This window comes from Elephas maximus, chromosome 11 (assembly GCF_024166365.1).
Source record: "Elephas maximus indicus isolate mEleMax1 chromosome 11, mEleMax1 primary haplotype, whole genome shotgun sequence".
Lineage (NCBI taxonomy): Eukaryota > Metazoa > Chordata > Mammalia > Proboscidea > Elephantidae > Elephas > Elephas maximus.
Genome location: NC_064829.1, coordinates 96,582,193 through 96,606,339, shown reverse-complemented (window position 1 = coordinate 96,606,339; position 24,147 = coordinate 96,582,193). Strand labels below are relative to the sequence as shown.

Below are 24,147 nucleotides of genomic sequence, written 5' to 3'. Positions count from 1 at the left end.
GGCTAAACATCAAGAAGCAAGATATCCAGGACCAAGGAAGAAAGGGATGGTCCATTTCTAGGAAAAGGTGAGGGGCTTTCCTACTCGCAGGCCCTGAACCTGGTGCTGGCCAGGTTCCCAGGGCAGCCAGACTCCAGGGTCTGCAGGATGTGGATGTCTGTGTCTAGGTCAGAACTGGGGGAGAGGGAGGCAGCACCCAGGCCTGGAGGAAGGGGGACCTCAGGTGTGATCTTGGGTGACTTCTGCAGCAGTTCTTCTCATCCCAAAAACTCTTGTTTGCTTCCCTCCTTCCACATCCCCTTAGATGGAGAACAGGGGTTGCTTTTAACTGGGGATCATCTCCTGGGAACCCTATTCAGAAACAATGTCTTCTTTTTCTGACTATGGCCCCCTTTGTCCTGGCCCATTCACCACCATCACCACCCACTGATCTAACTAGCTTTCTGCCCCCAAACTGTCCCTTCACGGGGAGCTCCCACTACTGTCAAGGGAAGTAAAGCAAGTTCTCTGTCCCCAGCCCAGTGACTCATAGCAGGGTGACCCTCTCCTCCCCTGTCATCAGGTCCCTGAAGCTTCTCTTCTAAAAAACTTGAGAGTTAGGAACTTTCTCTTGCCACGCAAGTTCCTTGGAGCTTCTCATGAAGGGCAGGAGGATTGGGTAACTGGGCCCAAGCTGAGACTGAATCCTGTTTGTCCCCAGCCCCAGCTCAGTCCTGGTAAACAGTAGGCATTGGAAACTGTTAGCTGAGCCCTTAAAATTGGAACAGAAGCTGGGATTCCAATCCCAAATTTGGATTTTCCTGTGCCTGCGTGGGGCTTGTGGACAGGACTCAGGCCCTCCCTGCATTTCCCACAAGCCTCACCAGCTCTAGTTAGTTGATGGGGAATACACCTTGGTGCCAGCATTCCTGACCCAGTCTTGTGTTGCTCTCACCATGCAGTCCTCCTGCCTGACCTTCCCTTCTTCTTCCTGAGGTAACCTAGCCCAGCAGTCAGTAGCACCCATGGAGTGTCTCTTCCAGAATTCTTCACCTTACTCCAACCCCTCCAAGCATTCTCTTGCTGGAAACACAATTAAAACTCTTGACCCCTTGTCCCTCTAGACTGTTACCCATCTTTTAGTTCTCCAAGGCCACAGAATATATTTTTACAAACCTGAGAACATAACCTCATATGACTGAAACCCAGATTTCCTAAAACTAATTACCCAACCAGCTTCCATGTTCTTCCATCTATTATTCAACAGGCATTGGGCATTTGTTGACTTGTCCCAAGGCTTGATAGTGACAGGAAAGAAAAATAATATGAGACCAAAAGGGAGATCAGAACACTGGAGAAGTTTTGACTGTAGGGGGTAAGGGAAAAAAGGAGTTGGGAAGAACCAGTCCGAGAAGAATTGTGAGTTCAGAGAGGTGGGATGGCAGTGAAAAGCACAGCTTTCTAGAAGTGAGGAGAAAGAACTTGCCTTTAAGTAGGGGGTTAGGGAGGCCCATGTGAGGAGTGACTACCTGGCTGGAGCTAAAATTCCCAGGAATGGTCCCCACGTGGTGGCAGAACAGAGTAAATCCAGGTCTGAGAAAGGAGCACACTCTGGGGGGTCTTGGAACTCCTGGCCAGTGTCTGTATTCTGTGGGTTCAAGATTTGCCCAGAACTGCCTCCAAGCTCCTTCCTGAAACTGGTTAGGGCACCACCTCCAGGTCTTAGGTGCATACTAACCTGTTGCCCTAGAGTCAGTTCAACCCACGGTGACCCTCTGTGTTACAGAGTAACTGCCCCATAGAGTTTTTTGGCTGTAATTTTTATGGAAGCAGATCATCGAGTTTCACAGCCCAGCACTGTTTCTCTTATGGTCATACCAACTCTGTGATAGCTGACCCATCTTCTGCGGCATTGCTGGGTGGGTTTGAACCACCAACCTTTAGGTTAGTTGCTGTTGTTGTTAGGTGCTGTTGAGTTCGTTCCTACTCATAGAGACCCTATGTACAACAGAACAAAACTCTCCCGTCCTACACCGTCCTAACATTCATTGCTATGCTTGCATACAATTCATGTTCTGGTTACTAAAGGATGTTTGCAGCTGTTTCTTCTCATTTTGAGTCATGCACATCAGCAAATGAAGGTCCCAAAAGCTTTCCTCCATCCATGTCATTGGAGCTGATTATACTTTGAGGAAGCAGCTCTTCCCTCTTTGTATTCTGAGTGCCTTCCAACCTGAGGCGCTCATCTTCCAGCACTGTATCAGACAGTGCTTCTCTGCTATTCATTAGGTTTTCACTGGCCAGTTTTTTTTTTTTTTTTCAGAAGTAGATCACCAGGTCTTTCTTCCAGTCTATCTTAGTCTGGAAGCTCCATTGAAACCTGTACACCATGGGTGACCCAGCTGGAATATGAAATACCAGTGACATATCTCCCAGCATCCCAGCAACACTCAAGTCACCACAGTACAACACATTGTCAGACAACTGGTTAGTAGTTGATCACAAACCACTTGTGCCACCTAGGGACTTATAGGTACATACTATTTTTCCCATATAACAGAAAAACCCCTCACTACCTTAGAGAGTCCTCTGAGCCTTCCCACCCCACATTAAGTGCTGTCTAAAGCTAGGCCTCATTCCTGGTCTCCCCAGGTGAGAATCACAGATATTACACCCCTAGTCAGGGAGCAATGACACGAAGAGACAGAACAGATGTGCTCTCCAAAGCCCAGCACGTTACCGACATGAGAAGCCTCCACTCCCAGAAGCATTCTCAGACCACGCTTCTAATCAGTTGTATTGGCCTCTCATCCGCCTTGACGGGATCCTGGGAGTCGGATGTTTGTGCACCTCCAAACACCCTCACCTATTTAGAAAAGACTTCCAATGGACTAAAATCTTACCCCTCACGTCCAGTCCCAGCACGGAGGAGCCCAGACAGTTTCAGAAATACAGAGTGCAACTAAATGTCATCAACACTTATTTTCTCACGCATGGTTCTAAGTGTTTAACACACACTGGCTCATTTACTTCTCACAATAAACTGGTAAGATAGGTAATATTATAATCTTACTTTTATAGATGAGAAAGTCAGGACAAATAAGTTAAGTTTGCAGAGAGTGGATTAGAACCAGGAATCAAATCCAAGAATGTGGCTCCTGAGCCTGACTACTCAAAGATTATGCTATTCTGTTTCTCAGATGTAGTTATAATGGCATTTTAAAAGAATTTTTTTTAACTTTTAATTCAGAAAAATTAAAAATACATACAAAGTAAAGATAGTAATATAATGAATACCCATGTACCCATCTCCCAGTTTCAGCAAGTATCAACACGCTGCCATTCTTGTTGCATCTCTACCTCTACCCACTTCCAACCCCCATTCTGTCTTATTTTCTTAGTTTTCTTCTTTTTTAGGTAAAATTCATACATATTAAAATGTGAAAATCTTATACAATTTTTACACTGTTTTTTCTTATGATAAAATATATATAACAAGATTTACCATTTCTAAATATACATTTCAGTGGCATTAATTACATTCATAATGTTGTGCAATCACCACTATATTTCCAAAATTTCTTATCACCTCAAACAGAAACTCCAAACCCATTAATCTATTTCTGTCTGGCTTACATCACTTAGCATAATGTTTTCAAGGTTCATCCATGTTGTAACATGTATCAGAACTCCATCTATTCATCTGTTGATGTACACGTGGGTTCTTCACCTTTTGGCACGTTTTAAAATCCATTCTGCCAATCTCTGCCTTTTTTAAGTAGAGCTTAATCTATTTACATTTAATTACTGATAAGGATAGTCTTCTGCCATTCAGCTATTTGTTTTCTGCATTATTATATGCTTTTTGTTCCTCAGTTCTCCCTTAGTGCCTACAACTCACCTATAGCTCCTGTTATGCAGTGAATTCTGAGCAAACTACAGAACTGAGAGTATATCATTCAGGTTGCTGGCACTTAAAATAAATTTAACATTCCACAATAAGGAGGATTATCATTAATATAATTGTCAACAAACTTTCCTGTAAATAATTTGGTAACAATCTTCCTTGTAATACTTTCTATAAAAAGGCTTTTCCCAATATATTAGCCAGGATTGAATTTTATAATCCTTAACAAGGCTAGTACAAATAAATGAACGATTTCCTTCTTTCAATGTATTCATAAGAGTTCTTTTCTGAACAACTTCCTTCACATAAAATATGAGACTTTGTGATGTGCTTATATATCCAATGCATTCCTAGAGTTTTCTTCTGAAGCATGAATTCTATAATGTCATTAGATCTGACACGAGAAGATTTTCTTCTATTCAACAGAGTTTATCTCATTTATGAATACCCTGATGCATACTGACAATTGATTTCTGGGCAAAGCGTTTCCCAGAATCACTGCATTTGTAAGATTTATCTCCTGAATGAGTTGTCTTGTGTCTATTGAAATTTGACCGCCCAGTGAAGGCCTTCCCACATTCAGCACATACATAGGGTTTCTCTCCCGTGTGAATTCTCTGATGCTCTCTGAGTTGTGCCCTGGAAACGAAGGCTTTCCCACAGTCACTACATTGGTGAGGCTTCTCTCCAGTGTGAATTCTCTGGTGCATGATGAGTATTGATTTCTGATTGAAGGCTTTCCCACATTCTCTGCATTCATGTTGTCTTTCTCCAGTATGAATTTTCTGGTGTATGTTGAGGTGTGTCTTTTGAGAGAAGGCTTTTCCACAGTTACTACATTCATAAGGTTTCTCACCTGTATGAATTCGGTCATGTGCATGGAGCCGGGACTTGGAGATGAAGGACTTCCCACAGCTGCTGCACTGATAAGGCTTCTCTCCAGTGTGAGTTCTCTGGTGTATAATCAAGTGTGCCCTCTGGATGAAGGCTTGCCCACATTCAATACACACATAGGACTTCTCTCCTGAATGGATTCTCTGGTGCATGCTAAGTGTTGACTTCTGGGAGAAGGCTTTCCCACATTCACTGCATGCATATTGCCTCTCTCCTGTATGAATATTCCTATGTATATTGAGGTCTGATTTCTGGGAGAAGCCTTTCCCACATTCACTACATTCATAGAGTTTTTCTCTAGTATGAATTCTCTGATGCCTGAAGAGAGATAACATCTGGCAAAAAGCTTTTCCACATTCATGGCATTTATAGGGTTTCTTTCTAGTGTGAGTTGTCTGGTGTGTAATGAATTCTGACCTCTGAATGAAGACCTTCCCACATTCAGTACATATATAAGTTATTTCACCTGTATGAACTGACAGATAAACACTGTGTTGTGGCTTAGGAGTGATGGCTTTTCCACATTTGCTGCACTCATGTAGGTTTTCTACACTATGAATTCTCTGTTGGGTAAGGAAGGATGACTTATGGGTGAAGAATTTCCCACACTCAGTACATTCATTGGATTTTTCTCCAGTATGAATTTGATGATGCATAAGTGCTTGTTTATGGCTGAGGACTTTTCTACGTTGATTATCTCTGCAGAAGTTCTCTTCTAAATGGATATTCTTACAGCTACTATTAGCACTATGACTATATCCAATAGTCTTATCAAGGTGTTTTGTGGCATTACTTTCATTTTGACTATTTACTTCTAGGTTATGTTTCAAAGTTTTTGCAAATGAGCAAGATCTAAGAGATCGTGTTTGTGAAGTAACAAGGTGGGGCCTCACATGAATGATTTTTCCAGTGCCGTTATAGTCACGATCTCTCTCTATATTCAGTCTTTGCTTGTTAAGGAAAGCATCATGATGCACAGGTTTATTTTTATTTTCCTGATCTCTCTTTCTCTGGTCAGCATCCTGCCACAGTTCTTCCCCAGTGGAACACCATAAGCTGTCTCTTATCACTTCACCCACCATCTCATTGTGAAATGCAGCCTTTTCAGAAATTTCCCATTGTGGGGTTTCAAGTCCAAACTTCTCAGCTAAAAAGAGAAAGAGAAGATGAAACAGACACAATAAACAGCAGAGAATAGAGGGGAAATCATATGGAGCTGATGGAGACCAAACACAGGGAAATTGCTGAATCATGTAATAGTGGTGATGATGATGGTGACAATGAGAATAAACACATAGCCCTTGTTATAAGCCAAGCACTTCCATAGGGCACTTAGGATGTGTCAGGCAATATTCTATGTGTTGCACATAGAAACTCTTTTAAACCTTACAACCTCATGAGGTAGTTACAATTATTACCACTGCTTTACACATGAGGAAAATAAAGCACAGAATGGGTAATTGGCCTGAATCACTGTGCAAATCCAGTGGGAATGATTAGATTTGAATAAAGCCAACATGGTAGTCTAGATAACTAGAAGCAGTAGGATGACTAGAAGATAAAACAGACAAAGATATTACAAGGAAATATCTGTGGATCGCCAAAGCCTAAAGGAGGTGGCTCAGAGTATAGATCTTCATTGGCTTCCAGATCTAAAGCCTCATTAATCTCCCTGCTTCCTCTCACTTGTTAGAAACAATGTTAAATTCATCAGCCCTACGTGTCTCTTCAGAAAACTATTAAATCTTCACCTTCCTGACATGGCCAAGTAGTGAAATAATGCCTATGCCCAAACTCTCCAACTCTCCATGAAGCTGCAATGGTTTTTCTTAAACTTATGAATATATATATATACACTGAGAATAGTATACTGCAAGACTGGCTGTTCCAAGAATGTTTTACCCTTCTTCCATAGAAGTAGACTTGTGGCCAGGCACATAACAGTTCCCAATGTCCTTTGCAATAAGATGTGACTATGAGACTCTGTTTTTGCTGATGGAATGTGCCTAAAAATGCTATGTACCAATTTTGGACCAGGATGGTAAGATGGCTGGCACAGTTTCTCAATGCCCTTCTCCCCTTTCCTGCATAGGAGAAGCTGGCTTTGGAGACCATCCAGATTCAAATCATGCAGATCAACAATATCGTAAGCGATGGTGAAGCAATGACTTGAGAAAAATTTAAGTACCTGAATGAGTACAAGAAGCAAGACTTCTTGTTAGCCTTTTTTGGAAGTGTTTTATAGGAGAAAAATAGTTCTAGGTTACTTGAGCTACTGAACCTTAGTCTCCATTAGAGCTTTCAGCTTTATGCTACCAAATATACCATTTTGGTCATGAATGCAAGTATTGATCATCCAATTTACTAGTGCAATGCCCAAGGTATAGCAGAGTCTCAATAAAAATAATAGAATGACTAAATGATACCATTATTTTAATCTACCAGAGATTTAAACACTGAGTATAATATAATTGTCATATCTAGTATCTTTTCTCTTTCAGTTTGATAAATTATATTCCAGACCCTTGCCCAATCCAAAAACCTCATTCATCTTTTAATTTTATATAGCAATATATATATATTTTATACCCTGGCTTTCATTTATCCTGGGGATTTTACACACTGGGTCCCTAGGCATAAACTTGGAACATTTTTAATGTTCCACTTCATTTAGCTTATAAATGCTGAGCCTAATACTATTTAAATTACTGCCAGTGTAAAACATATACTCCTGTGCTGAAAAGCTTATCTATAACTCTCCCATACAGCTTAACAACGTTGCCTCAAAAAGAGTCCAGTTTATTCCCAAATCTACACATATATACTCATATCCTCTACAGCCACTGAAGTTTGTTTTATCTTCTCCTTCGTTCCAATTAAAAATTGCTTCATGGAGCAGTTAAGAGACCTGTACACTTAAAATTAACGCCCACCTCACCCCACCTCTATGGGGACTTCAAAAGCAGTCACTCTCTGGGCCCTCATTCCAATGCTTATTTTTTGAATAGCCTTCCATTAAAATAGACGTGTTAACATACAAACGCTGATGTTTTTAACATCCCATGCCAGTGTCCTCTCCATCCAATGACAGTCTCTGTTCCTTGGAATTTACCCCAGCATATATTGAAAATATCCTTCTAAAATAGAGTAAAATATACTCTCCTGCTTGTTTTCATAAATTCAGTCTCTTTTTTTTTTTATATTCTAAGTGGTTAGCATTGACATACACTAAGCTGAAAATACAAATACAAAAATACTCGAGTCTTCACAAGAACACCAACTCAAACACAGCAAACTCATTAGAACAGCTGCCACGGTGGGGGAGGACAGACGGATGGGGCATGGAGATAAAAGGAATAAATCAAAAAAGTCTGCAGGTGGGAGGGGCCTCATCTGGAGTGCTGATGCTGGTCTGCCCTGCCCTGGGAACTGCAATGAATTCATCACAGGATGCGCAAACAATAGTAACAGAAATACTTCCACTAAGCAGACCCTCAGGGTGGGTCACTCAAAGCACATTGAAAGGAAAGGTCAAGAGGTTGTTAGTAATATCAAAAAGAGGGGGAAAAAGCACAACAAAAGGTAAGTCAGTGACTACAAAGTCAACTGTGGGGAGAGTGGCCTGGAGAGAAGGGGAGCTGGCAGTGAGTGAGAATTCTGATGGATCTGGTACAGACAGGATACCATGTGAGGCTGGCTGTCAATGATAGCTTGAGACATCTCACAGTGAGAAGGAGAGAAAAGGAAAAGGAACTCAAAGCAGCAAGAGTGTGCCACACAGTGATTTTGAAAGAAGGCAGGTCTATGCACACATATAAAGAAAGAATCAAAGACCACGGGACAGTAAGTAGAATAAAAATGTTACAGGGAAAGAGCTGAAAGTAATGAGGGGGAAGACTGGTATACTACCCAGAGTAGAGATGAGGGCTGTTCTCCTTCCAAAGAGCCAAGCAAGGAAGAGAGCCCCAGTGGCAAAGGGCCCCCAGTGGAGATGGCAATTCGATATCTGAGGGGCCAAAGTCAACTATCCTTAAGCAGTTCATAAGGTTTATTACCTTCTGTTGTTGTTGTTGTTAGTTACTGCTCCACTGGGTTTTCAATGGCTGTGACCTTTTGAAAGCAGATCGCCAGGCTTGTCTTCCAAGGAGCCTCTGGGGGGGTTTGAACTGCCAACCTTTAGGCTAGTAGTTAGCGCTTAATTGTTTGTGCCACCCAGGGACCTTATTACCTTCTGCTTTGCTTAACATAATTTCAAAGGCATCAGCTTCTCCCAGCACAGCTGAGTGTTGTTCCTGTATCTCCCATCCACCCAGGTAACACTCACCTTGACAGCTCCAACATGGGAGTTTAAGCTCCACCGTCCATGGCTCCTTCCCTTTTTCCAGCCTGAAGATCACCTCTGGTTTGGGAAGGTCATACCCTGTTAACGAAAAAAGATATCAGGTTCGGGTGTAACAGTTTGGGTTTTAGAGAGGTCTTTCAATGAAGCTTTCTATTTGCTCATCAGAAAAGTCAACACCTTTCAACGGGGACAATGAGGCCAAAAAGAAAGAACAATCTGGCACAAACCATTACATATTTAAGATGTCCCAACTGCATTCCACAAGAAGGAAGGAAATCCCTTCAATGAGGCCCATCTGATATTCCCAGGTCAGCTGTGCTCACCCATGGACAGGAAGTGGCTGTAGTTCTCCAGCATCACTTCCTTGTACAGGTGTCTCTGGACAGGGTCCAGCTGCTGCCACTCCTCCCTGCTGAAGTCCACAGTCACGTCCTCAAATGACACTGGTCCCTTAACACCACATTCCTGCTCAATATAAATTAGTCAGCATTGGTGGAAGGGGAAGTTACATACAGGGAGTTATTTTTAATAACTTTTTCCCATGATGCATCACATAGTTGTTGTTAGCTGCTGCTGAGTCAGCTGCTGACTCAGGACAGCCCCACGCACAATGGAACAAAACACTGCCTGGCCCTGTGCCATCTCCATGATCAGTTGGGGATCAGAGCATTGTGATCCACAGGGTTTTCAGGAGCTGATTTCTGAAAGTAGATCACCAGGCCCATCTTCCTAGTCCGTCTTGCTCCAGAAGCTCCACTGAAACCTGTTCAGTATCATAGCAACATGCAAGCCTCCACTGACAGATGGGTGGTGGCTGCACAGGAAGTGCACTGGCAGGGAATTGAACCCAGGTCTCCCACAGGGAAGGCGATAGTTCTATCACTGAACAACCACTGCCCTGTGCATCACACAGAGGTCCCACTAAATACTTGTTTCACATTATCCTTCTGAGGATTAAAAAAACAACTTATAGAGATATCTTGCCATTCATTGTAGACTACATTGATTCAGTCATTCTTTTGTCAAAAATGAGGACTGAAATAAGTTCTCTAGCTAACTTAGAAATAACCTGCATTAGGTTTATTAAGCAACTACAATGCCAGACATTATGCTGGGTCCTGGCGACTTGACATAGAATTAAATAAGCTCTAACCCTCCCAGCAACTTGGAGGTTTGGAAAGGAAGCAAATATACAAGTTCAGCTCCGGATAGAAATACATGCAGAGCAGACCACACTGGAGGTTCAAATTAAGGAACAGCAAATTCTACTTAAGAGTGGAAAGTTATGCTCCTGAGAGCTGGTAAAACTTAGACTGGAAGTGAGAAGTTTGAAATCCAAATGTTAGTATCTGTTGGCAATTTGGAAACACTATTCCAGGGTATTTTTATTCCTCTTTTAAACAGGAAAAATCACATGGCCCTTAAAAGCCTGTTCTTACTTACTCCCTGTGACTCTATAAACTATGGAGAAAGGGAATTTTCTGTACCTCAGCAGGATAAAAGAGAAATGAGCCAATCTCAAAGACCAAGTAGGAGTCTTGAGAGGACCGGCTAAGAATCTGAGGATCAAGCTGAGCCTATGCTGAGCAGAGGAGGGGCTACGATTTCCCTGCCTGTTGCTGGAGCTTCCCACCCAGACCAGGCACCTAGCTTCCTACAGAGAGCCAACCCTTCATCCCAATCCACCTTGCTTCATCAGCTGGTTCAGTTTCCTCTGTAACACATGTGGCCTCCAGGTGTGGGGACATCAGCCACATGTGGATCCCTCTCAGCAAGAAGATCAAGACGATCTCCGAGACACGGAGTCCATAATCTTCCTGTGTCTGCCCCCCCAGTTCTGGAGAACTGTCCCTAGGTCTGCTCCTGCTTACCTTACATGATCGGTCCTGTTCCTCTGGACTTAGGACCTGGGGCCTCCAGGGCAAATTCATATCAACAGGCATGGCCCCTCTGGGCTTCAACTTCTGGTCTCTCTTGCTGACCACTCCACTCTTCCCAGGGTCCTGAAGCTGGGTGGGCATATGGAGGATCCAACCAGAGCTGCTGGGGAGAGGCAGGCTGGGCTGAAAAAGGGAGATCCTGGAACCTCTGTGATATGGCCAGACCCAGGGGCTCTGCAGAGATGCCAAGATGCCCTGGAAAGGCAGTGACCAGTGGTCAGTCATTCAGCATTTATTCCACACATAGTTCCTGGAGGTCCTCAGGTCAAGGTCGTTGTGCTAGACACTATGGATAAGGAGCAGAAAAACGTCAGAAAAATCTAACTCTAGTTATCAGTCAGGATAAAAGAAAAAGACCATGAGATTTGAACTAAACTTAATGAAGGTTTAATCGCAGCTCTGTCACTTCTAGTTATGAGAATACTGAGATACTAGCTCCTGGGTAAGGAGCCCTGGTGGTGCAGTAGTTTAGCACTCAGTTGCTAACAGAAAGGTTAGCAGTTCAAACTCACCAGCCACTCTGTAGAAGAACGATGTGACAGTCTGCTTCCATAAAGAAACCCTATGAGGCAGCTCTACTCTGTCGTACAGGGTCACTATGAGTCAGAATCGACTGAACAGTAATGGGTAGTCCTCTGGGTGGTACAAACGGTTAAGCGTTTGACTACTACTGTCTGGAGGCTGGTGGTTCAACCCAGCCAGTTGTGCCTTGGAAGACAGGCCAGGTGATCTGCTTCAGAGAAGTAACAGCCTCGAAAACCCTACGGAGCACAGTTCTATTCTGCACACACACAGTCACCATGAGTCAGAATCTACTCCACTGCAATAAACAACAATGATCAATTAAGGTTCTAAACAAATGCCTTTGTCTCATCTTTCTTTTTGCACACCTCTCACCCTAGGAAGCGAATTGGAGACAGGGTAGAGATCACGGTGAAGGAGCTTAGACTTGGGATAAAACTTGATGATATAGAGCCATCCTTTTTATTTTTACATTTTCAGCACCGCTCTACTGACAGGAGGAGTCCCTATATAAAAATGGCATGGTTGTAGCAGACTTCCTCATCTAACTTCACAAGGCAGAGGACAGAGAATCAAGACCAACATCAGCCCAAGGCTGATCCCTATAAGGTGGAGGTCAGACATACCTCCACCTTCCAACTTTTTTCTTTTCTTTTTTTTTTTTTTATACCAATTCCTACACCAGTCATCCCTCCCATGGCACTCTCTACTGAGTTCGATAAATCATTGCAATGGCCACACAGAACTCACAGACCATACTCACACTTATGGGGTTTATTAGGGAAGTAATAGGTTACAGTTCAGGTTCAGGAACATCCAGAATACAGCTCTTTGATCAGGACAGCCTCTTCTCAGCTGTGCTCACAGGCACACCCTTCTCTGACCCTTGGCCCTTCAGCCTGGCTTCTGCCATGCTTGGGCAAGTGTTACAAAGCTCTTTTAGCTCTGCTGATAGCACCCCATTCCGCCAGTAAGCCTTGGCTCAAAGGCCAATCATTGGTCCCCCCGAATGCGTTACAATGTGACCCTCGGTGTCCTCCAATCCCTGAAGCTCCCTGCTCCCAATGAATCACTGACTCCCACAGTCCACCAAGCAGTTAATCTCTTCCCCAAATGTCCTCCACTGTCACCTACTAAGGCCGTCTTAAAATGCACATTCAGTGTCCTCAAGTGGACATGTTCCACAGGCCAACAATATAAAACCTGATGTTGAAGTACACTTGGAATTTAACAATTACAAAAATACTTATATATGTATATAATAAAACACACAAGGGGTTGAAGATTAATGAGCCAATCATCCAACTTAATTTTAAAAACACCACTCACCCTACAGCCCGGTCACTCAGACCTCCCATTACTCACCTCACAAACAATGCCATCACTTACTGTGCAGACTCCCATAATTCAACCCACAGATGCCCCAATCGCTCACCCCACAGAGACCCCCACTCACGGCACACTCTACTCATCTCAGAGACCCCATCATTCACCCCACAGACATGCCAAGATACCCTCATCACTCACCCCACAGACCCCCATCACTCACCCCTCAGATGCACCCATTTCCCCCACAGACCCCCCACAGATGGCCTCATTACTCACCCACAGACCCCCATCACTCACCCCCCAGACCTCCCATCATTCACCCCCCAGACACCCAACAGATGTCATCACTCACCTCAGGCCCCCATCACTCACCTCACAGACCCCCCACCACTCACCCCACATAGCCTCCGCTTAGCCCACAGACCCCTCCGCTCGCCCCACACACCCCCACCGCTCACCCTACAGACCCCCCACTTACCCCAAAGACGCTCCACTCACCCCAGACTTCCCATTACTGAACCAAAAGACCCCCATCAATCACTCCACAGACCTCGCATCACTTATCCCAAAGACCCACCTTCACTCACTCACCCTACAGATGTTCCCATCAGTCACCTCACAGATACCGCACGGAACCTCATCACTCACCTCAAGCCGACCTCCCATCACTGACCGCACAGAACCTCCATCACAACCACCCCAAATCACTTCATCATTCCTCACCAGTTTCTAATATGGGTTAGAAACTGGTGGCCACGTTAGTGAAATGGTCGCTATGGGCCACCCGGTTTGGGTCATTTCCTGTCAAGGATTCGTTACCTCTGTGGACATACGCGCATGCTCACTAGCTTTTTTGAAACTATTGGGGCCAACAGTTATCACGGCGCATTACGGGATTTCTCTATTCTCGTTCACTTTTTTTTTTTCTTTAGCGGCTTTGTCGGGAGAACGACATGGCCGCGCCCACAAAAAGCTAACCACTGGAGGCCGCCATCTTCAAATAACTTCCATTCCGTACAACTGAGAAAGGCCCATCCAATCTCAGTGGTGGGGTAGTCTCAGAGAACAAAGCCTGTGGACTGTCCCACATTGGCAGGGGACTTATTCAGCGCTCGTGTATATACCTTGCTAGGAGAAACTGACATTGCATATTCTGAAAAATATCCTTTTCCTATATTTTCATGCTTATTTAAGGGCTACCTTTTTTCTTCACACAAAAATTTTTTTATTTATTTTTTTACTAAAGAATACGCTGTATCTAAGCTAATAGTGTTACTGGAAAAGGTATGTTCTCTATTACCTGTGTTATTTCCATGAAAGACACAGGTGATCATGTTCTGTGGAGCATCTGAATTCACGAATACATCCCTCTTCAGTTTTGAGGGCTACATGGGGTTTAGCATACTTCTAGTCCCCTTCCCCTGCCCAGATTCCAGCACCCAGGTTCAAGTATCCCAGGACTCAACCGTCCCTCCCACAATGACTTCCACTGCCTGCGATGATGGCAGTATCCTGGCCCAGCATTCACAGGAGACATTGAGCTGAACAATCATCTCTGGGGTCACACCAGACCTCAGAAAAGTCACTGGGCAGGTGACATTGGTGCTATAGTCCCCAGGTCATAGGATGATGGTAACCCCTGAGAAGTGAGGACCAAGGGAAATGAGGGTGCCCCATATCCAAGAGAAGATGTGGGACTTCCTCCCTTTACAGGTGGCTGGCATGGAGAAGGTCAGTTTCCCAGGGTGGCCAGACTCCAGAGTTCCTGGGACTTGGATGTCAGGTGTTTCGGTGAGAGCTGGGAAAAAGAGAGGGAGAGAGACCCAGGCCCTGGGGAGGGGACACCATGGTGTGAATCCAGGAGTGGTCCCAGAGGTGGCTCTTCCCCTCTCAGCTCCAGCCTCCCTACACACCAACCCTCACACTGACTCCCACTCAAAGACTGGTGTCATGGATTGAATTGTGTCCCCCCAAAATATCTGTCAATTTGGCTGGGCCATGATTCCCAGTATTGTGTGATCATCCACCATTTTGTCATCTGATGTGATTTTCCTGTGTTGTAAATCTTATCTCTATGAAGTTGATGAGATGGGATTAGCGGCAGTCATGTTAATAAACCAGGACTCAATCCACAAGATTAGATTGTCTTAAACCAATCTCTTTTGAGATATAAAAGAGAGAAGCAAGCAGAGAGACAGGAGGAAGTCATACCACCAAAAAAAACAAGAGCCAGGAGAACTGCGCATCCTTTGGACCCCGGGTCGCTGCACTGAGAAGCTCCTGGCTCAGGGGTAAGACTGATGACAAGAACTTTCCTCCAGAGCTGACAGAGAGAGAAAGCCTTCCTTCCCCTGGAGCTGACACCCTGAATTTGGACTTCTGGACTGTGAAAGAATAACCTTCTGTTTGTTGAAGCCATCCACTTGTGGTATTTCTGTTATAGCAGCACTAGATGATTAAGACAACTGGGATGGGAGCAGTGACCCTTGCCTCACCTGTCACATTCAGAGACAGCGTCTTACACGTGAAATTGAATTTTATCACAGGCCCCCTCTTCAACTGAAATAAGTATGACCCGCTGTCCCTCTTCCTGGTGTCTCTGATGCTCAGGGACCAGTTGTTGGTCTGGGGGCCTCCAAGGAGGAGGAACTGGCCCTGAGTCCTCTCTTGCAGCTTCTGGTTGGGTTTGTTTGTGGCCACGGGAGGATCATAGTGTACGCTGGCCCCTTTCAGGAACCAGAAGACTTAGAGGGGGCCTGAGTGATTCCATCCATCCCTGGGGTAGGAGAAGGTGCAGGTCATTAGGACACACAGGCCCTCCTGCACAGTCACTGACTCTGGTATCTGCAGCACATACCCTGGGTGCTCCTCCAAGAACCCTAGGGCGAGACCAGCATTTAGCTCTGTAGCTGCAGTTGCTCCCAACTCCCCTTCTGTCCCAGACCACTCACCTCACCACAGAGGGGCAAAAGCAGCAGCGACAGCATCTCTGAGGCTGGTTCCTCTGGGGCCCCCAACACCATCTGATTAGGTCCTCCTAGCAGACATCTGGCATCTATTTCTGATTTTCTGCCTCAAGTCCCTGCCTCTATCAGGAATACCCAAACCACTGTAGGGCAAATGAGCCCAATCCACCCCAGAGTCAGAGACACCCCAGCAGGGGTCCTTCCTGCTCCCCCTACTCAGACCTCACCTCCCACCTCTGGAGACCACCCTCTTCAACTTCCCTCAGGAGAGCTTTGGAATTCAATTCAGGCTATTCTCCCACCATGCAGGGAAGGAGATGTTGGGAGCCAGGACCCACCTGGGACCCAATTCACCCACCCCATGTTCACCCTCAACCCAGGTATAATGGTTAATTTTAGGTGTCAACTTGGCTAAGCTATAGTACCCAGTTGTTTGGTCAAACACAAGTCTAGGCTCTGTTGTGAAGTAGTTAAAGCAAAACCTAACCTGTTACCGTCAAGTCGATTCCAACTCGTGGTGACCCTTTGCATACAGAGTAGAACTATTCCACAGGGTTTTCAAGGCTGTGACCTTTCAGAAGCAGATCACCAGGCCTGTCTTCCCAGGAGCCTCTGGATGGATTCATACTCCCAACCTTTCAGCTAGTAGCCCAGCGCTTATCCGTTTGCAACACCCAGGGACTCTATGAAGTCATCAGTTGCCAACGAGTCAATTCTGACTCAGGCCAACCCCATGTGTTGCAGAGTAGACTGCACTCCATAAGCTTTTCACGGCTGTGACCTTTCAGAAGCAGATCCTTGGTCCTTTCTGGGTGGTTTGGAACTGCTGACCTTTCAGTTAGCCTCTAAGCACTTAACTGTTTGTGCCACTCAGGAGCTCCTATGAAATGAAATACAGGTAGTCCAACTCATGATGCATTTGAGTTACACGAACCGCACTTACTTTTTTGTTGTTGTTGTCGTACGTCTCGTTAGTAACGTGTACTACATACAACGTTGCAGTGCTAATTTGCTGATGTTATTGTTCTCAGATGTAATGTTTCCTACCCCAAAAGACAAAGATCGGATTTATAAAGGTACAGATAATAAAAGGCAATAATAATGAAAACTTAAAAAAAAAAAAATGAAGTATTCGACTTACGTCAGAATCTACAATGAAACCCTGTCACAAGTCAGGAACTACCTGTAGTTACACGTGACTAAGTCAGTTGGACTTATGTAAAGCAGATGACGCCCCATGATGTGGGTGGGCCTCATTCAGTAAGTTAAAGGTCTTAAGAGCAAAAAGGGTATGTTCTGCCTCGAAACTGTACATAAACATTTTGCTAGGACTCCCTCACTCTTCCTGTCACCTGATCTATGGATTTTGGCACACAAGATTGCAGGCATCTCCAGCCTGTAGCCTGAATCACAGATTTTGGACTTGCCACCCCCAAAATCATGTGAGCCAATTCCTTAAAATAAATCAATCTCTCTATCTACCTATCTTATCTATCTACCTACTTACCTACCTACATCTCTCTATCTATCTACTCTCTATTTATTTAGCTATCTCTCTGAACCAATTGTCATCGAGTTGATTCTGACTCATGGCAACTCCATGTGTTTCAGAGTAGAACTGTGCATAAGGTTTTCAATGGCTGCGACCTTTTGGAAATAGATCTCCAGGCCTTTCTTCCCAGGTGCCTTGGGTGGATTCTAACTGCCAACCTTTTGGTTACCAGCTGAGTGTTTAACTGCTTGCACCACCATACACCTATCACTGTTACCGTTTCTCTAGAGAACCCTAAGACACTGGGCTGGCTCTGGAGTCAGACTGGCTGGATTCCTCGCCTCCTAGCTCTGCCCCTTGCTAGACGTTTGTGGCAAGGGATTTAACCTCTCTGTGCTATGAGTCAGAATTGGCTCAGTGGCACTGGGTTTGGTTTGGTGTTTTTGGTGCATTCATTTCCCCAGCTGCACAATGGGCATAATCATAGTCCTTACCTTGGGGACTCATTGGCAGATTCAACCGTGAATGTGTGCAAAGCATTAGAATGGTGACTAAATGAATAATTTCTTTTATAAGGATCAACATCAAGCTGGTTCCTATGAGACGGAGGTTAAAGATGTTCCAAATTGCCCAACTTTTCCAAACTGCTGTACCACTCCATCATCTCTAACATCAACTGCTCCCTCTCCCCTCAGTACTCTCCCTCCCATCTTTGGGTTCCCTAAATCGCTGCAACTTCTCACAGAACACACGACCCATATAAAGGAAATGGTTCACGTGATTGTGGAAGGTGGAAAGTCCCAAATTCTTGAGTCAGGAGTAGGCTTCTCCTGATCCACTTGGCTGCAGGGCCTGATGAACCTGAACCAGCAGTTCACACCACAGGCTGCTGGCTCACAGGGCTGAGAAAGCTGGCAATCAGGTCCACCTGTGTGGCTGTGGAGGCCAGCGAATCCCAGAATCAGCAGGTCAGGCTGCAGGCCTCTGGCTCAAGTCCCAAAAACTGGAGGTCAGTTGATCATGAACCAATGAACCAGACACGGGTCCAGATGTAGCGAGAGAGAACCCCACCAGGACAAATATACTTTAGATGCAGGCCACACCTCAGGGAAAGGTGTAACTTGAGTAAGGGTGGGACTTGAGTCATGCCCTCCTGTAAGGTTGGGACCCAAGACACGCCCTACACCAATCCTGACTCATCAACATGTAGAGGTTAGGATCCACAACACATAAAATGGAGGGCAACCACAGAATACTCAGAATCATGGCCTAACCAAGTTGACACATAACCCTAACCATCACAGGTTTCACATACCTTATTTGCATAGTCCCACTCAATCACTGTGTGTGTCACAAAGACCATGGCTAGAAGAGCTATATTAAATAATTCATTATACTGTAGTGACTAGTCACCACCAATACTACATAAATGCTCTTTACTGCTTACTAAAAATAAAATTTCATTAAATCTTAAAGTTATTTTCAGAATTTTAATTTTGTTATTCAGATGAAGTCTCAATCAGAAGTTCCCTCCCCCACACTACTTACCATGAAATGTTGGTACCCATTTTAAGAGCATTAGCTTGAAGGAATATTTTCCCTGCACTAATTTATGTCTGTTAAAAAAAAAAGGACCTCTTGAACAAGGTTGTTGAATAACTGAATGAGGGAATGAATGAATGAGTGGAAATCAATAGATGGGATTTAGGGATGGCAGTGAGGAGACGCAAGTTACATGAACTCTTCTTTAATAAGAAACCAGGTGGGAAGGATGGGGGGGGCTGCCCCGCAGCTTTGGTCTTAAGGTCTCCACTCTGGCCTCCAGAGACCCCTCAGCTTGACACAGGGGCTCCTGGGACTGAGAAGTTGATGTCCACGGTGAGGTTGGTGTAGAGGGGCCGCTGCTCCTTGGAGAGCAGCCTGTAGGCCAATGAGTTTATGCGATCACGCCGCCACCTGCGGCGGATCCATGACAGAAGGCCAGCCCTGGGGGTGTGGGGAGTAACAGCCATGTGAGCTTGATGATCAGGGATGGCCCAGGACTGGCCAACCCACTCCAACCCTGACTCACCTCCCGGGATTCTGCTCATGGCCAGATTCTGGTCCCCCCTCTAGCATGTGGTAGCGGCCAAAGAGCAGGTGGGGCCGTGAGAGTAGCATCCCACTTAGTTTCACCCTTCCGGAGAGAGGGAAGAGAGCAGGGAAGTTAGACACCTGTATCCTCAGACCGGACTCTCATCCAAGGCCCAGCCCCCCAAACTGAGTGGCCAGTGTTTCCTCTACATCAGAGTAGGACCTGCAGACCCTCATGCTAGGCTCCCCAGAGCAGGTCCCCTCACCTGGCAGCAAGGTCTTCATCCTCACCATTCCAGCCTTTGTAGGTGTTGGGGAATCCATTTATCCTCAGGTAGTGAATGGGGCGCAGGGCAAACACCCCTCCAAGGTACCCTCTGTAGGGCAGTCTAGGCAGGCAGAGTGGGGCAGAAGCAGAAGGAATTTCAGGTAACACAGGCCTTAGCCCTGTCTTGGATAGGGTCTCCAAGGTCCATTTCTGGGTTATTCCTTCCCACTTACCCTGTGATAGCTCCTCTCCTGACCCCTGAGATGTGCCCTCCTCTGAATCATCTGTCAGGCCATTGTGTGGCCCCATTAATAGCCTCTTCTCCCCCAACCCCTAATCCCTAGTTGCCCTTCCTCTCTTATGGTACCTTTTTCTGGCCTCCATAACGTACCCTTTTGCTCACCACTTTATTAAATGCTTCCTCTGACCCCCCCCATTAATAACCACCCCCACCTCACTTGACACCCACATCCAGAAGAAGGCTCTTCACTGTTCACAAGGGCTTTTCCCAGGCCCCATCATCCCCTCCTTGCCTCAACTCAGTGATCAGGGTCTGGGCTATTGACCCCATCACACAGGTGGGAAGGGCGAGGTCCAGGGAAGGACAGAACCTGGCCAACAGTCTCCCACAGGAGGTCCCCTCCCTCTGCCTACTTGTAGTTGAACTTGTCAATGGCCACGGACACATGGGCAGGGAAGATGTCACAGATGTAGAGGTTCCGGTCATCTTCCGGGAGCAGGTCCACATCGTGGAAGAAGATGCAGTCCCAGTCCTCCTCTTGCATGGCCTCCCAGAACCCCACGTTGCGCAGTTTGCCCCGACTGAAGGCAGCATTTTTCACCTGGAGTGGACACACTTCTCAGTGCTGCCCCACCATTGGTAGTAGTGTCCCCCTACCTGCCAGACCAGGCCGGTCCTCCCTCACCTATTTGAGTGCCATTTCCCTACCCAGAACGCTTTCTCATTCTTACTGTGGGGCTGGCAAACTCACCCAGGAAGATACAGTTCAAAGGTTACCTCCTCTGAAAAACATTTTTGCACCCCCACTCCCATCCCAGGCTATCTCCTCTGGACTCTCCTTCCTCTAGCAATCTTCAGGTTCTCAAGGATCATCACCTTCAAGGTGTCATCTGAGGTAGGCAGAGGTTAGGGATAATCAGGAGATGCCTGTGTCTCTACCTGTCTCTGCTCCTATGAGACTCTACTCACTGCAACTGAAACTGGGTCTGATGTCCAAGGATAAGCACAGGGTTTGGCTCTCCTCCTCCTCCTCTCCTCCCATCATCATTATCTTCTTCATCTTCGTCATCACCACCATCATTGTTACTATCATCATCATTACCATCATCACCATCGTTACCATCATCTTCATTATCAGCATCAATATCACTATCTTCATCTTCAACACCACCGGTACTACCACCTCATCACCATTATCAACATCATCACGGCCATCATCACTACGACCATCATCACCATCACCTTCAATATCATCATTTTTATCATTACAGTCCCACTGCCATCATCAACATCTTCATCATTACCATTATCATCTCATCTTAATCACCATTTTCACCATCACCATTATCACTATCTTCATCTTCAAAACCATTATCATCACTTCACCTCCATCATCACTATTACCAACATCATCACTGTCATCAAAATCATCTTCATCATCACTACCATCACCATCATTATCATCTTCATTACCACTACCATCATCACCATGATCAACACAACTATCATCAGTAGCAGCAGCATTTTCCTCATATGGTCATTATGAGCATCATCACCATTATCACGTTCATCATCACCATCAAAACCATCATCACAATCATCATCATCATTGATCTTGCTCATTGAGCACCTAGTATGTGACAGGCATCTAACTGTTTTACATTCATTAACTCAATGAAGTCTTCCCACAACTCAATGACAGAGGAACTGTGGCATATAGGATAAATTCTCCAAGTTCATACATAGTCATGTTGTTGTTGTGTGTCTTTGAGTCAGTTCTGACTCATAGTAACCCTATAGGACAGAATACAACTGCCCCATAGGGTTTCCTAGGCTGAAAACTTTATGGGAGCAGGTTGCCAGGCTTTTTCTCCTCCTGAGTAACTGGTGGGTTCAAACCACCAACCTTTCGGTTAGCAGCCCAGTGTTTAATCATTGGGCCAATTCATCTTTGCCCCTTACAGCTAGTAAGGGGCAAATCTAATTCAAACTGACATCTAGCTGACCCCAAACTCAGTGCTTTAATTTACACTGTAACCTTACTGCCCAATCTGGCCAGCCGCGGTCTCAGAGAGTTCCAGACCCAACCAGACTGTAATCTCTGTAGCCTGTGCCTCAGACAGTCACTCAAGCTGATCCAAGACTCAGCCAGGCCTGACTAAATCTATAACTCATGACTCTGAATTCCCCTAGTTCAAGATCTTCTTGACTAATAAATTCAGTATCCCAGATATTCCCTGACCCACACACTTTCACCTCATAGTCGCTGAAGTCCTAACTCTCAAAGGCGTTGCTCAGACCCCTCTGCTCTCCCACCTCTGGTCCTCCCCATTCCTTTGCACCTGGTTCACCACGTAGATGGCATAGTGCAGTTGCTGGCGCTGCAGGAAGGGATGCAGGTGGAAAAGCAAGTATTGAAGGTGCTGGGCTTGTCCATAGTAGGGTACCACTACTGCTGTGTGATGCCGTGTCCAGCAGTCAGGTGGCCGGTATTGGCCTCCCATCTCCACCAGCAGGTTCTTCTTCTCCACCTTCTCCATAGTCAAGTTCTCTGGGATTATCACCTTCAAGGGGCCATCTGAGAGAGGAAGAGGCCAGGGATGGTCAGGGACGTAAACCCTGGCAACTTCACAACCCAACACAGACAGCTTTGGGCCACCCATATTGATTCAAGTATATCCTACCTTCCTGGTTTTCCCTCTAAAAAAAAAAAAATCCCTCTACCTCTCAGTAATTCCTTCTCTGACTCTTACCACACCTGCCTCTCTGATTATATATGGTCCTGGAGGACTTGTCCTGGATCCCATGTTTCTCACTCTTCTCTCTCTCAGCAAGCTCATCACTCCTGTTGCTTTTCTATGTAAAATGGTCCTAGATCTATCTCCTGAGTTCTGGCCTTGTGCATCCACCTGCCTCCCCAAATGTCTCCGCCTGGGTGGTTCCCAGGCCACATGTTTTTGCTACATCTCAGACTACTCCTCTTGGCTCCCCATACTCTTGAGGGCTCCACCATCCACCCACTCCCTTCAGTCTTGCCTCTTTCCTTTCTTTAAGAGGCCATATTTTTTCCAAAGATGAATGCAACAATATCTCTTATCCAACATGCTCTCCTTACGATATGATCTTGACACTCCTCCTATTGACAGGCAGATCTATGTCCCCACCTCTTAAAATTGAGTGGGCTTTTGTGACTTTTCCAATGACTGGAGTATGGGAGAAGTTATACTATGGGACTTTGGAGGCTAGATCATAAAAATCCACACAGTATCTGCCTTCTTTACTAGAATACTTGCTCTTGCAGTCTTCAGCTGTCATGTAAGCATTCTAATTGCTCCGAGGCCACCATGCTGTGAGGAAGCCCAAACTACATGGAGAGGTCCTGAGATTTCATGAAGAGAAGGAGATGCCCAGCCAGCTCCTAGTTGCTTCATTCCCTTGTTGGTCCAGATCCAGCCATATCTCACTGCAACTGCATTAAAACCTTGAACTACAACCATCCAGCTGAGCCCTTCCTCAAATTCCCAACCCAAGGAAACTTTGTTAATAATTCTTGTTAAGCCACCAAGTTTGGGGGTGATTTGTTATGAAGCAGCAGCAGATCATCAGAACACTCCCTATCCTCCCCAGTCACTAGGTCTACTTAATTCCTTTTCTAGATTCTGCCCAACTCAGTAGTCTTTCCCAGCTCCTCAGAGCCTAAGGTGGAGTTAGAGACATAAAAGGCCCACCTCCCAGGCTTACTGACGTAAGGTGAGACGATGGGGCAATTGGGCAGATCCTCAGCACTGTTGTTCACAGGATATATCTGGCTGAGGTTGGAGTAGACATCCCGGTAGGGGATTCCTGGAGAGGAGACTTGGACCAAAAATGGCAGCTCTTCTCCCATCTCTGGCCTATCTTGTATTAGGAGGTGCGAGGAGAAGATGAAGCCATGGTGGTGCTGGCTTTGGTAGAGGAAGAGCCCCACTAGCAGTAGTTCCATGCCCAGGAATAATAACAGGAGCCCCCTCTTCTGTGCCATTCTGGGGAAGCAAACAGAGGGTCACTCCTTCCATTCTACGAACTCCACACTTTTGCCCACAGTCCCATGTGGTTGAGTTCCTGTACCCATCCTTCCCTAATTGGCTTTGCAGAACCAACAGAGGGGAGACCAGAGTGAGGGACTAGCCTGAGACCACTCAATACCATACCACC

General features: G+C 45.6%; 2 protein-coding genes across 3 annotated transcripts; both read right to left on the bottom strand.

The window, feature by feature from the left end:
- Nucleotides 1-79: 79 nt before the first annotated feature.
- ZNF175 (zinc finger protein 175) lies at nt 80-13,739 on the bottom strand. Of its 2 annotated transcripts, none has more exons than XM_049901958.1 (5): nt 13,562-13,739; nt 10,994-11,348; nt 9,446-9,587; nt 9,105-9,200; nt 80-5,927 (listed from the first exon to the last, which is right to left on the bottom strand). In XM_049901958.1, the coding sequence occupies exons 2-5, from the start codon at nt 11,285-11,287 to the stop codon at nt 4,321-4,323; spliced, it is 2,139 nt and encodes a 712-aa protein (XP_049757915.1). In that variant the 5' UTR covers nt 11,288-11,348; nt 13,562-13,739; the 3' UTR covers nt 80-4,320. The 2 variants fall into 2 exon arrangements, with proteins under 2 accessions (XP_049757915.1, XP_049757916.1); XM_049901959.1 differs by having other exon boundaries at nt 10,994-11,257.
- Nucleotides 13,740-19,046: 5,307 nt separating this feature from the next.
- LOC126086016 (beta-1,4-galactosyltransferase 3-like) lies at nt 19,047-24,005 on the bottom strand. The gene is made up of 6 exons (XM_049901975.1): nt 23,695-24,005; nt 22,296-22,531; nt 20,367-20,554; nt 19,711-19,833; nt 19,443-19,547; nt 19,047-19,357 (listed from the first exon to the last, which is right to left on the bottom strand). The coding sequence occupies exons 1-6, from the start codon at nt 23,972-23,974 to the stop codon at nt 19,204-19,206; spliced, it is 1,086 nt and encodes a 361-aa protein (XP_049757932.1). The 5' UTR covers nt 23,975-24,005; the 3' UTR covers nt 19,047-19,203.
- Nucleotides 24,006-24,147: the final 142 nt, after the last annotated feature.

Coding starts and splice junctions, on each gene's coding strand:
- ZNF175 (XM_049901958.1), bottom strand. CDS start 11,287: ATGACTGACCACTGGTCACTGCCTTTCCAGGGCATCTTGGCATCTCTG. Junction 9,201..9,445: donor CAGCCACTTCCTGTCCATGG/GTGAGCACAGCT, acceptor TTTCGTTAACAG/GGTATGACCTTCCCAAACCA. Junction 5,928..9,104: donor CCCATGTTGGAGCTGTCAAG/GTGAGTGTTACC, acceptor TTCTCTTTTTAG/CTGAGAAGTTTGGACTTGAA.
- LOC126086016 (XM_049901975.1), bottom strand. CDS start 23,974: ATGGCACAGAAGAGGGGGCTCCTGTTATTATTCCTGGGCATGGAACTA. Junction 19,834..20,366: donor ATTGACAAGTTCAACTACAA/GTAGGCAGAGGG, acceptor CTGCCTGCCTAG/ACTGCCCTACAGAGGGTACC. Junction 19,358..19,442: donor CATGAGCAGAATCCCGGGAG/GTGAGTCAGGGT, acceptor CCACACCCCCAG/GGCTGGCCTTCTGTCATGGA.